A 12,009-nucleotide genomic window follows, 5' to 3' on the forward strand; every position below is an offset into this window, starting at 1 on the left:
TGGCTGATTATATTCAACAGCACAATGTGGGTTGAGGGAAAGAAAGAACACAATACGGGACAAGGACATCATTTTTCACTATTAGACTCACGTCCCCAATTCATTGTCTTTCATCTGAAACAGCGCACAGGCACAGAGTTCGACATTTTAAACCAAAGTCTTTTAGTTATTTTAGTGATGATTACCAGCAGTGCATTCTGAAATAAAGAGTAGTGTCCTTGGAAAAGAACAACAGTAAACTGCTATTAGAGATGCTCAAATGGACCCATTGATCTCCCAAGCAAAGTCCAGCAAAGCTGTAACAGAGGACGGATGTGTAATTACCGTAAGCCTGGCCAGTATCTGAAATAATGTAAATGGTGGGAAAATATGACTGATTTTGTGTTTTGAATCTGAATGTGTTGTCAAATGCAGAAACTAAAAAATGTGGGACAGATATATAATAATTAATGTAGTGCAGAGTGATTAATATCAAGGTTCTAAGCTTTATATTGATTGGCAAAATCCTTAAATCATCTGAGGGAGGGACTTTTGTCCACAGTCTTTTTGTATTGTAATGACGCTGCATGATGTCATCTGTCTGAGATTTACAGACACCCAAATGTATTCTGCACTGCATGTTATGTTACTCAACAAGTACAAGTGATTTTAAACATGCAGCACGATCAGAAATGGATCGCCTTTCAGTTAAATTGACATTGAGGATAGAGACATTCTGACGTGTTTTAAGGGGGTAAAAATCAACTTTAATTGAATGACACTGATATTTATTTGTGCAGGTCATGATCAGGTGGGTACGCTCCCTGTTTATGTCAAGGTTCAGAGGTCTAACTGATAATCTGAAAGGCAGTGAGGAATGGAGCTACCGGGACAGAATAATTGTCAGTGGCAAATGAAAACAACTCCAGTTAGGCAGGACGACGGACTGATGAAGAGGGAATTAGCTGAAATTTCTCAGTTAAAATGTTGAAGCAAGAGAAGACACAGAGATAGAGAGATATTAAAAGAACCAGAAGAATTCTGTCTGAGTAAATCTGCAGTCACAATCCACGTCAGAGACTTTAATACACTGACTTTTTTTTGCCTTTGTGTCATCTTGATTCAGCAAAAAACAATGTGTATTTTTGATCTCATACACACTCTGAGAGCTCTGCATTCAGAAAAATTGCTCGCTTGTAAAGATAATATCAGACATTACCAAGACTAAAGTGAAACGGAACATAGAGAATGGGCTATTATTTTTCCGCAACCCTAAAATCAGCTCAGGCTTTTGTTAATGTTCTATTCAAGAGTGGTAGAATATGCTGAGCTATATATGCACAGACTGAATGAGCCTTGATTTATTGAGTAAGACGTATTACCTCTCATCATCAAAAGATCAGAAACAAGCACGTTGAGGTGGCTGGGGCCATTCACAGCCCAGTAAATGACCCTCGTCTGATCTGTGTGATGCAGTAAACCTTTATGGAAGCATCTGGATCGTTGTTGTCTGTTTAATCTGTCCTCATTTGAACAGAGAACTTTTCCCTGCATTAACACACACATAAATCCAGAGTATCTGATTCTGTGCCACAATTTGGAAGGACAAACTGGCTGCAGGACAACTGACATCCACCCTGTCTTACCTTTTGCAGAGAGTGACAGAATTCATATGAAGATGGGCTGGATCGTGCTGTATATGTGTGTGTGTGTGTGTGTATGTGTGTGAGATAGAGTTATTTGTGTTTGTTCAGCTCAGCCTGATACTGTGTGATGGTGGTCATTTGCATAGTTGTGAGGTCACCACCAGTGAGTGACAGGAATGACAATCATCTGCTCCCCCCACACACACATACACACACACAGTTTGGAGGGCGGAGAGGTGATGACCGGGGTGCGGTGCGGAGATACACATCATTCTAATAGCTTTTGTCATTTCAATCAACAGACTCAGAACCAGATTCTGGAACCAGACTTTGGCAGCCAGTGTTGGCTCTCGCTGTCTCTTGCACGATTTTTGATACTCTGTTGAAACTCTCACACAAATATACAAGGTGCTGTACTTCCAGTCATGAAGTGTGGGTGTTGTAGCACATGTAAAAGAAAAAAACAAGATGCCTAAGTTAGCGGCTTTAAAGCAGAGCAGGAGAAGAGATTTGCAGAGTAGATGCGCTTGGAACCAACACCAATCAGGCTGGTCAAGACGACTCAATCCTATTTCAGCCTGAAAACACTTCAGTAAAGTGGTCATTATAATATGCTGGGATTTAAAGAGAAAAAAAATTCCCCAAGGTCTCATGATTAGGGGAACAGCTCCGGGCCAGAAACCACCACGATAAAGAAGATTCCTCCCATCCGCACTCATCTGAGTGGAGAAAATAGCTTCCTGTGGGAATTCATTAGGTTGCTTTCACTCGCACCTGAAAGAGGGGTCTAATTCACATCAGATTAAGAACAAGCAGAATAAACACTGCTGAAAGCTTTGAGATGCACCAAAAGCTGTTTGGTTGTTCCCTGCAATGCTCCTTTCTCTCCATTTTTCTTTCCTAGTTGGTGCCATTATTCTTAACTGCCAAATCAGGGGCAGCCTTTCACCATGATACCAGCTTGGCAGGGGTGATGCCACACTTCAGCATCAATAGCTCCTCTGTCTCTGCTGAAGATGATTGAGAGAGAGAGAGAGAGAGAGAGAGAGAGAGGAAGAGAGAGAGAGAGAGAGAGAGAGAGAGAGGAGAGAGAGCACAGGGGACACCGAAAACAAAATGATGCTTCTCCATCATGTTACCAGCTACAATCTGCTTGTACCTCATGCAAAAATAATGTTTTGGGGTTGTTGTTTTAATTATTATTTTCTGGTCTAACGGGAGCTGAGAGAGCTCTACAGATTGGAAAATCAGAGAACATGACTACAAAGAAAGAGGACACAGAATTAAACTTTGAACTGATGCTGAGAATTTGGACTAAAAGTGTGTGTGACCTGTACTCTCTTTATTGAATCATATGCCTTGGAACGTAGCGGCATTTTCTCTTTGCTACTGTTCATATTTTTCTATGGGGGTTTGGAATTGCTGCGATTGACTGGCGTCCAGTCCAGGGTGTACCCTGCCTCCGCCCATTGTGCTGGGATAGGCTCCAGTCCCCCCGCGACCCTCAGTGGAGGAACAAGCGGTAGAAAGTGAGTGAGGGTTTGGAATTGCACTGGTTTTCCCACATAGGTGGCACAGTGGCGCACCTGTGAACACCATCACCTCAGAGCAAGAAGGTCCCAGGTTTGAATATTCTGCGTGGAGTTTGCATGTTGTTCTCTGTGTGTGCGATGAGTTCTCTCTCTACTCTGGCTTCCTCTCCCAGTCCAACAATATGCCGGTGAGTTATAGGTGAATGGGCTGCTTCAAATTGGTGTAAGGAGTCCAGGGTGCACTCCACATCTCACCCGGAGGCAGCTGGGATAGGCCCCAGTCCTCCCTGTGGCCCTATTGAGGATGAAACTGTAGAAGATTAGTGGATGGATGGTTGTCCTACACACAAAACAGTGGAAATAGACACATGAATGTGCCAACACTTATGTACAACAGTGTATAACATGTTTCTTTACCACAACGTTTACCACCTCCATGTCCATTCTTTAAACCAAAATATTCCTCACAACCAAACATAAGAACACATCTACCTAGAAAGAAGGTCTTATAAAAGATCAACACCTTCCCACATTTATCTGTGCTGTGCCGACACAAAAGTGCACAAAGTTGATTTTTTAAGCTCTCAGCACACCTGCCCCTGGGTTCCAGTCTATTCATTATTCAATGCATGGACCAACCCTCCAAATTAAAGACACACAGCATCTGCTCAGTTCTTCACCACAAAAATGTCTTCACTGAAACACAGGTGAACAAATTAAGATGCAAGAAAATCAGCTAGTGGGTAAAAGTAATGATTCTGTGAGCATCTTTTTAATGAAGAGGAGGGAGACTGTGGGTCCAGAGGTATAAATCTGCATGAAAGGGAGCGTTTGTGAGGCTCAGTGAGGAACATTTTCAGTCAGCATTTCCTGGTGCGGCTTGACCAGCGAGTCCTTTGTTTCTCTGTTTGGCTTTTGATCATCCACCGCCTGGGCTACATTGAGGGACCTCTTTCTCTTAAACACCCTGACAGACCGTCTTCTAGACATCTAAGCACCGCTCTGAAAAGAGCAGTCAGCATGCATCTGGGCGCTGGCAGAATCAATTAGCTGGGTATGCTGTGAGATTACATCAGGAAAGATGTGCTCGCATCAGACCCCCAAATTCTGCACTTTGAAGTCAAACTCGGCTTTGATGGACAAACAGCAGCAGACGTGAGCATCAACAGCAGAAAGCTAATGGCTTTTCCAGCTCCCCTCAGTCCTCTTTCTCATTTTATCTTTTTGGTTTATGCAAAGATCTGGTAACAAAGCGGGGAGCCCACATTTAAAGTTGATTTATGTACCATTCCCATTACATAGAATAGAATTCATAGAATGTATATAGTGTAAAGTCTCCTAAGGTAAATGAAAGTAAACTTGGAATGTATTTAACATTAATGGGGTTTTTATGTTCACACACAGCATTGCTGCTTTGAATTAATTTCAATTTAGCGTCACACAGTGAGGATGGGATGTGAGATTACATCAGGAAATGTTCCAAGAGCACATATTTATCACAAAAAGTCCAATTATAAGATTAGAAATGCTTGCACACTGATCTGACCATAAACACATCAATAAATCCAGAGACTACTGAAAATGGAAGCTGCTCCAGTGATGCTGGCGCTGATTGCTTAGTTTAGGGCTTAAAAATGTAGATTATTTAGATTATTAGCAAAAGGGTGTAATTAGAATCAACTGCTGACTATTTGTTTCCTTATAGTAAGAAAAGCCTCTTTCTTTTTCAAGCAATTGCCTTTATCATCCACTCTAGATCCAGAAACATCCAGGGCGTTATGACCTTTTGTCTCCTGGCGGTCAGGTGCGGGGAGGGGGGGCGGAGATTCAGCAGGAGCCGCTTCCATCGGACGCGTCCCGGCGTCCCAGACGACAAACGGCCGTGACGCGTCAGGGAGGGAGAGAGCGTGTGATCCCGGTTCCGGTCGTGCGTCTGTGAGACTGTAAAGAGAAGCTCGTCCATGCTCGCTGATCGTCGCGCGTCCGCCCCATCGGTGCTTTAATCTGATCCAGCCGGCGCAAGAATGGAGCAACACTGCTGACACCACGGAGAGATACACGCTGAGACCGGCCATGGCTGTGGACGGTAAGAGCGCAGAGCAGAACGACCCCACATCACGCACGCACTTTCTGTGTCACTCCAGCGCGCAACGCTCACACACGCACGCTTTATTCCACAAACACGCATCCACGGAGGGGTTATGGGTCACCTGAATTACAGCAAATATACTATGAGACTTTTTTGAAATTGTCTTTGGAAATATTGTAAGTTTTATTGTCATTTTATTATTTAATGTGATTTTAGCTGTCGCAAAGTGCTTAATCTCGGGTTTATTGGAATGAAGCAGCCCGAGTATTCATTTGATAGCGGAAACTTGGGAATTTTCCCCACCAGAGCAAAATAGGAGCACAGGAGAGGAGATAGAGGAGAGGAAAAAGGTAATTGCTCTGAAACAAGAAATACTGCTGGATCAACTTGCACCTTCAGCCCATCTAAAAGTTGCAATCAAATACAATACATTTTTTATTATTTTTGTGGCCAAACCACAAAATATTGCTTGAAAAGTTTCCAAATGGACAATTTGGGCTGTGATGTAAACTTCTTGTCTGCTTTAGAACAGTCTGAGAGTGTTTTGCAGCCGTCCAGCCGCCTCTCTACTTTGGTTTTCGTTAACATGGCTGCAGGTGAGACGCTGATAAATATGCACGTTTCCAGTTACAGACTTCATTTTCTCTCATTAATCCACAGTTTACTTAAGCATTGTTAATTAACACAGTGCTTGTAGCGGTGTGTCGTGATTCTTACACTTTAGAAACATTTGTTCCAAATTTCAAACAGTCTTCAGCTGTTTTCCACGTAAAAAGATTTAAGATTGAATTTAACTGTCCTCATTCATAGATGCATTAACCCTCAGAGTTTTATCCTAACCTGAGTTACAATGTTACAAATGGAGTGTTTGCAGTAAAATGCCAGAATATCATAATTTACACGAACCCGCATCCATTTTAAATGCTGTATTGGAGATCTTCAAGTAAACTGTTGAGGAAATTCCATTTGCCTGCCGGCTGCCTGATGCAAAAATCAGGCTGTATAATTACAGCCTTTACATTTGAGTACTCAGAGCGGATGGAATTGACTCTGATTGGCCAGGACATCTGGTTGTATTGTCATATATGAGATAAGCAGCTATAGAAATGATGCTATAGGGCCACTCATTGTCCAGGCAGAGTGAAAACAGCATCCTTTGCATTAAGAATAGGAAGAAGAGCAAGCCAAGTGCGTGCATGCACATGTGTGCGCGCACGGACACGCGTGCGTGCGTGTGTTCGTGCATGCGTGTGTGTGCATCGTTCAAACATTTGGACCGTTGCGCAGAATTCCAGGGTGGCCGTCCAGTATCTGGACGCAGCCTTTCAAAATGAAAATGACAAGGAGACAAGAGCACAGCCGGATCTGAATCCAAAAACACCCTATTCCAGGCGCTCATCCTCTTGGCTCTCTCGCCGTGTGGCTGGACAGTCGGCCTGGGAGGGTCAGCGTGTGGATTTTCAATCTACATGTGAGCAGGAAGGCAGAAGCTTTTTTTGAAGAAATGTGCACATGGGAGATTTTCTTTAACCTTTTCCGACAAACGTGTTACTGACATTCAGCATAACGTTGGTTTTTCTTGTTGTTATTAATACGTTTGAATACGATATTTCTCTTTTGCTGTAACACACACTCCCACTTTTCTGATGGGGTCACACTGCTGTGTGCTCAGTCACTTGTGAAATAGTTGCCCCTTCCCAGCTTTGCTACAGCGTTTCGATCTGTACAAGTGTGTGTTTTGGCCTGTGTGTGCGTGGTTATGTTTGTGTGTGTGTGTGTGTGTGTGTGTGTGTGTGTGTGTGTGTGTGTGTGTGTGTGTGTGTGAATATGCAGATGCAGATGCAGCAGAAGGGGAACCAGCACCTCGGTGGGAAAGATGATGAGGGGGGAGGTGTGGGTGTGGAGACAAAACACACCCTTTGTTGTAGTCCTGGCATGTGTTGCCTGCTGGAGACGGCCTCCATTTGGTGCATTTTAGTGTCAGAGCCAAATGTGGTTTTTATTTTTGTTTGTTTTTGTTTTGGACTCTGCCGTGAAGTAAGTGTGATGATAAAACCCCTCCCAGTTACAGCAGCGCATGAGATTTCACTGCTGTTTATCTCGTTCCAGCCTTTCCAGGCGTAAAGCCCGCATCTGATTGGTGCCACTTTTTTGGCTGGCTTGGTCCTCGGAGTGATCAGGCTGCACTAAGCGATCAGGAAGATTTACACTCTGACTTTCTGAAATGATTTGTTTTCAGCTTGGCCTGAGCTCTACCGGCTGATGGCCGATATTTATTAGCGGGTGCAGAAGTAACTTGCCTTTCTTTCACCTTTTTTGTTGGTTAATTACTTGCCTTACTTAGCCACTTGTTAGCCACTTATTTGCTCGCTTGTTTACAACTTAACTTGTTTAATTGAGGAAAATCCAATGTTCTTCATGACAGTTTGGAATTGACACAGAATACAGTTGTTTTGTGGGTTTTACAGCTATTCTTGACCTGATGGAAAGAGGAACAGGAGAGACTTGACTCCGTAAATCTGCTCTTAAAGCATAAATGTCTCGACAAAATCCCTGTGGTGTTTTAATAGATACATTCTTCTTATTACAAGTGGTAAACAAAACAATCAGTCTATCTGTGACTGCCCTCTTTCTACTCTTTATGGTATGGCCGATCCTCTAATATAACAACCCCACGGCTGACTTAAGGAATGATGTCATAGACCGGCTTAAAAGCCCCCCCACTGCAAAACAGAGAGGAATTTGTGTCTGGCACTGATCCACCTCATCTGCATTATGTGACCTTGTTTAGCTAAATGTTGATAGTAGCGGACAGTCATTTTTTATAAAAGGTGTCAGACTCCAGGTGTAAATTCTGTAGGTCGAAGCCAGACTTTGGAGATCAGTCCTGTGAGTATGATGTGTAGTAATTAGTTTTCAGGTTATGATTTCAGAACATTTTTATGTAGCTTTATGAGACCTGAGTGCATTAGTCATTGACGTGATGCCTGGATTTAAGTCTCTTATTTTTATTTCTCTCTTTCCAAATCTTTGCCCATAAAAAATTTAAAAATGATAGAAATCAATTGAGATTTCCATGTGTAATGTTGGATATACAGTCAGGCTGAACACAAGAGGTGGTTTCATTGACGGAGTACTTTGAGCTGTTGATTTAATGGATTTATCAAGTGGACTCTTTTGACCTCTGACCCTTTTGTGTTGGTAGGACAGTCAGAGGATCGTTCAACATTCACACCGTGGCTCTCCAGGTCCTTTCAGAGATTATTGGAGTGGTAAAAGATGAGTGTCCCCTGGATCAGGAGTGGATTAGCCAGACTGTGGTGGCTTTAAGATTCTGTCCTCGGGCGTCCACACGTCCACTCTCTCATTCAGTCTGTCCAAATGGCAATCCACAGCATCCTGTTGATTTGTCTCAGCTGTACAATCGGGGTGTACTTGTCCCAGGTCCGACCACTGCCGCCCCTACCTCTTTTCTTTTCCCTGAATTAGAGTGTGCAGGGGCCCATATCCAATTTTTCTTCTTTAATTAGCCCAATGTGAATGACACAGAAAGATGTAATTTTTCTGTAAGATTGCACTAATTATGTATCATTTCCAATGGGTTGGATCCCTCACGCACCGCAGATGCAGTATTCTGGCTTAAAACATCCATTAAAATCACACTGTCTTTTATCTCATCCTTGACCAGATGTCTTTTACCCTACAGCCCAATGAGAGCTCTTGACCCACCCTCACTTGCTTCCCATTTGGGTCAGCTAAACAAACAGGGTAATTAAGCACAGCATTTGAGAGCTTTTCCTTGTTGTTAATAAGTTGGCCTGATCCACCTACCATGTGCTGGGGTCAGTCAAGGCGTACGCTTCAGATTGCCTATTATACCAAATGGTTAATGCCCCCCAGCTATAGGCCATAACAAGGCAGACGTGTTTGCGCACTCGGTAACGCGAGTCACGTTCATCCACCGCAAAACCAATTATTTTTTGCTGCCTGCAATCTAGTCGTGTGATCAGCGCTTTAAGTTTATATGAATATACATGCAAAATCATGTTTTGGGCTCATTCTACTCATCATTTCTTGGAATAGAAATCGATTTTCTGTATTCTCTTGCCTCCTCACTCTTTCTCTGCATCTCTTCTTGCCGGCCCCAGCCTAGATTTCACACAAAATCAAATAACGTGCCGGCACAGTTCCCCCCTCTGCGTCACCTGATGTGAGGTCCCAGACAGTCCTGTGAATGTGCTGCTCTGTCGGGATGAGCCAGCTCCAGGTTTCTCACAATTTACAACGTCAACAGACAGCCGAGTGTCGGCGTGTCGCCCCGGAGTCGAAGGTGAGGAGGGGAAGAGTCGTTTGAATGTGACTTGGGTCTCCGTGACTCTCTTCGGTTTGTTTGGCGCATTTTCCCTGGCTCGTCCCTGTGTTTCTCATCCACATTTGATGACATCCTCCCTCTCTCAACTCTTTCCAGACTTTCTCCATATACCTCTTTAAATAAAATAAGCGTTCTCCAGCCTGGCAAGCCTTCATGCGCTCATTAAAAATTTTACATTCTCACTTCAAAAACCTTTCCATTTTTCCTCCAGAAAACTGACCCCAGGGGAGGCTCTCTGCTACACAACAGCCGTTTGGCCCTATAAAAAAGCCTCATGCCCACAGAGAATACAAACTGCTGTGGTTTATGATATGCCCAGACTGTATGAATGTCTGCGTGTGGTCTATCGTGGCGTGCAGGTTCCTCTTTGCGTGTATACAGCTGCACAGCTTTTCTGCCTTAAAGCCACAAGTAACCCTGACTCGAACACTGATTTTCTTAAGGTCACGGGTTCGTTAAAGTGTCCTACGGGCCCGGCAGAAGAGACCTAAATGTAATCCAGGACCTTGTGTTCTGCTTGACATCCTGTAAACTCTCTGGGGTCAGACTTGTTCATACAGCAACATCAAGACTGATAAGGAGATAAAGATAAATTGTGATATATGACTGTTCTAACTGCAGTACAGGTACAGGTCGCACGTTTCGTGCTTTTATAGGCAGTTTTAACTTTTCTACTTTTCTTTGAATTTTGGAGGAAGAATTGTAAATAAACTGATAAAGTATTCCTGCAAACTCAAGCATTTTTCAATAGAAAATAAGCTGTATAAATATCAATTTGTTTAATTTTGTATAAATATGTATAATAATGTATAAATATCAATAGCGCACAAAATGTTGTTGAAGAGACTAACAATGTTGGCTCTTTCCTGCACAGTAATGCTCTTTTCAGTATGCACATAATTGTGACCTGATTTTTTTTCTTTTATTTTTTTCCATTTAATCCGATCAGACATGTGGCTCTTGTATCTTATCTGTAGATTAGAATGGATTTATTCTGTGAACGTGGGAGATGGTGGCTGCAGGATGTCCTAAATGCTACCATTAGACTCTGAGACAATGCATAATTTTGGAAAGCATAAACCATCACGTATGATCCCACTTCAGGGACCTCGGTCAATGTCAGACTTTTACGGATCTTGACAATCGCTTAAAGGGATAAACATCTATCATGCACGGTAGCTTTATGCGGAAATGATCATGTCGAGCCTGGAACAACAGATGTTAAAGTCTTAGCGGGACCGGCTATTGTTGCAGCGGGCAGCTGAGGTTACAGGACTGTCGGTCAGAGTTAGCCTGCGCGGGTTTGAGCCGTCATCCCGGAGTTGCAGTCTTGCCCTACATTTCATCCCGGTGGTGTTCTGCGGGCTCTGCATCTTGGCAGTAGTAAGCACACGCAAGGAGAGACGCGTACAGCACCTCTGCACAGTTCATCCAGTTTACACTGGTGTCACACACAAAAAAGATGATTTTCACACAGAAATAAAAACTGACAGAAGTGGAAGACTTCCCTGCACTTTCTTTGTATGCGCTGAGAGCTTTGCAGAATGGGCTGCTTGAGATAAGCCATGTCTTTTCAAACTTTTAAAGTAATTAAGATACCCAGGCTGGTAATTGCCGACAGCCGAGGAAAGTGCAGTTTCTGTGGAAGAATGGGCTCCAGGCTCCCTGAATGTGGATGAAAGTGAAATAATTAATGGTTGGCTACTAAAGCTCCTCTCTATATTCTTCTCTTATCACAAGTGAAATGGCTCAGCCACCACAATGATGCCCGTAGATGTAATGGAAAACAAATTTGTGCCATGTGACATGTCTGACATAGGAGGCCAAAGGCCAAATGTGAACCTGAGGTCACCCACACATGCCATTAGTGTCTAACTGTTAGCAGGACATGTCTGATGAAAAAAAAAAAAAATGCACGCCTTGGTGTAAAAGTCTGTGACATGCGAGCGTCTAGAGTCAGACGGTAATAAGGAAACCGGTTCAGTGGCACGGAAAGACAGGGGTGGTGTTTGGAAGCGACCTGCTGTGACGCGCGCAGTGAGAAACGGCCGCGTTGGCGCTAACAAGGCAGCAGTCGCACGGGTTGAAGTGGGTGTGTACAGACTGAGTTTGATTTATTGGGGAGTCTGATAAAAGCAGCCCGGAGCAACCTTTTACTCCACTGAGCTCTCCGCAAAACATCTGGCATCATTAGGAGTTGACGTGAGGTGAGTTATCAATAGACAGCAGCTTCACTATGGTGTAAAACAGTTAGCCTAGCATGAAAAAGCCCATTTGTGAAAGTGTCCGAACTGAATGAGACTTCTAGCCTAGCCCTGGAGACGTTAGACATGTTGAGAATGGCTTTGAAATTCAATGAGGAGCGCACGTGTGACAGGGCAAGATCCCAAC

The 12,009-nt window shown here is 43.5% G+C and overlaps 1 protein-coding gene across 4 annotated transcripts in view; it reads left to right on the plus strand.

Moving 5' to 3' along the window:
• Positions 1 to 5,008: 5,008 nt before the first annotated feature.
• Positions 5,009 to 12,009, plus strand: part of samd10b (sterile alpha motif domain containing 10b) — a 29,954-nt gene continuing 22,953 nt past the window's right edge. The window contains exons 1-2 of one of the 4 annotated variants that reach the window (XM_029833178.1): positions 5,009 to 5,243; positions 5,774 to 5,842. In XM_029833178.1, coding sequence (XP_029689038.1) covers positions 5,231 to 5,243; positions 5,774 to 5,842 — 82 coding nt within the window. In that variant the 5' untranslated portion in view covers positions 5,009 to 5,230. The remainder of the gene's footprint in view (positions 5,244 to 5,773; positions 5,843 to 12,009) is intronic. The other 3 variants (XM_029833180.1, XM_029833179.1, XM_011602487.2) reach the window with 3 other exon arrangements.

Source organism: Takifugu rubripes, chromosome 3 (assembly GCF_901000725.2).
Source record: "Takifugu rubripes chromosome 3, fTakRub1.2, whole genome shotgun sequence".
Lineage (NCBI taxonomy): Eukaryota > Metazoa > Chordata > Actinopteri > Tetraodontiformes > Tetraodontidae > Takifugu > Takifugu rubripes.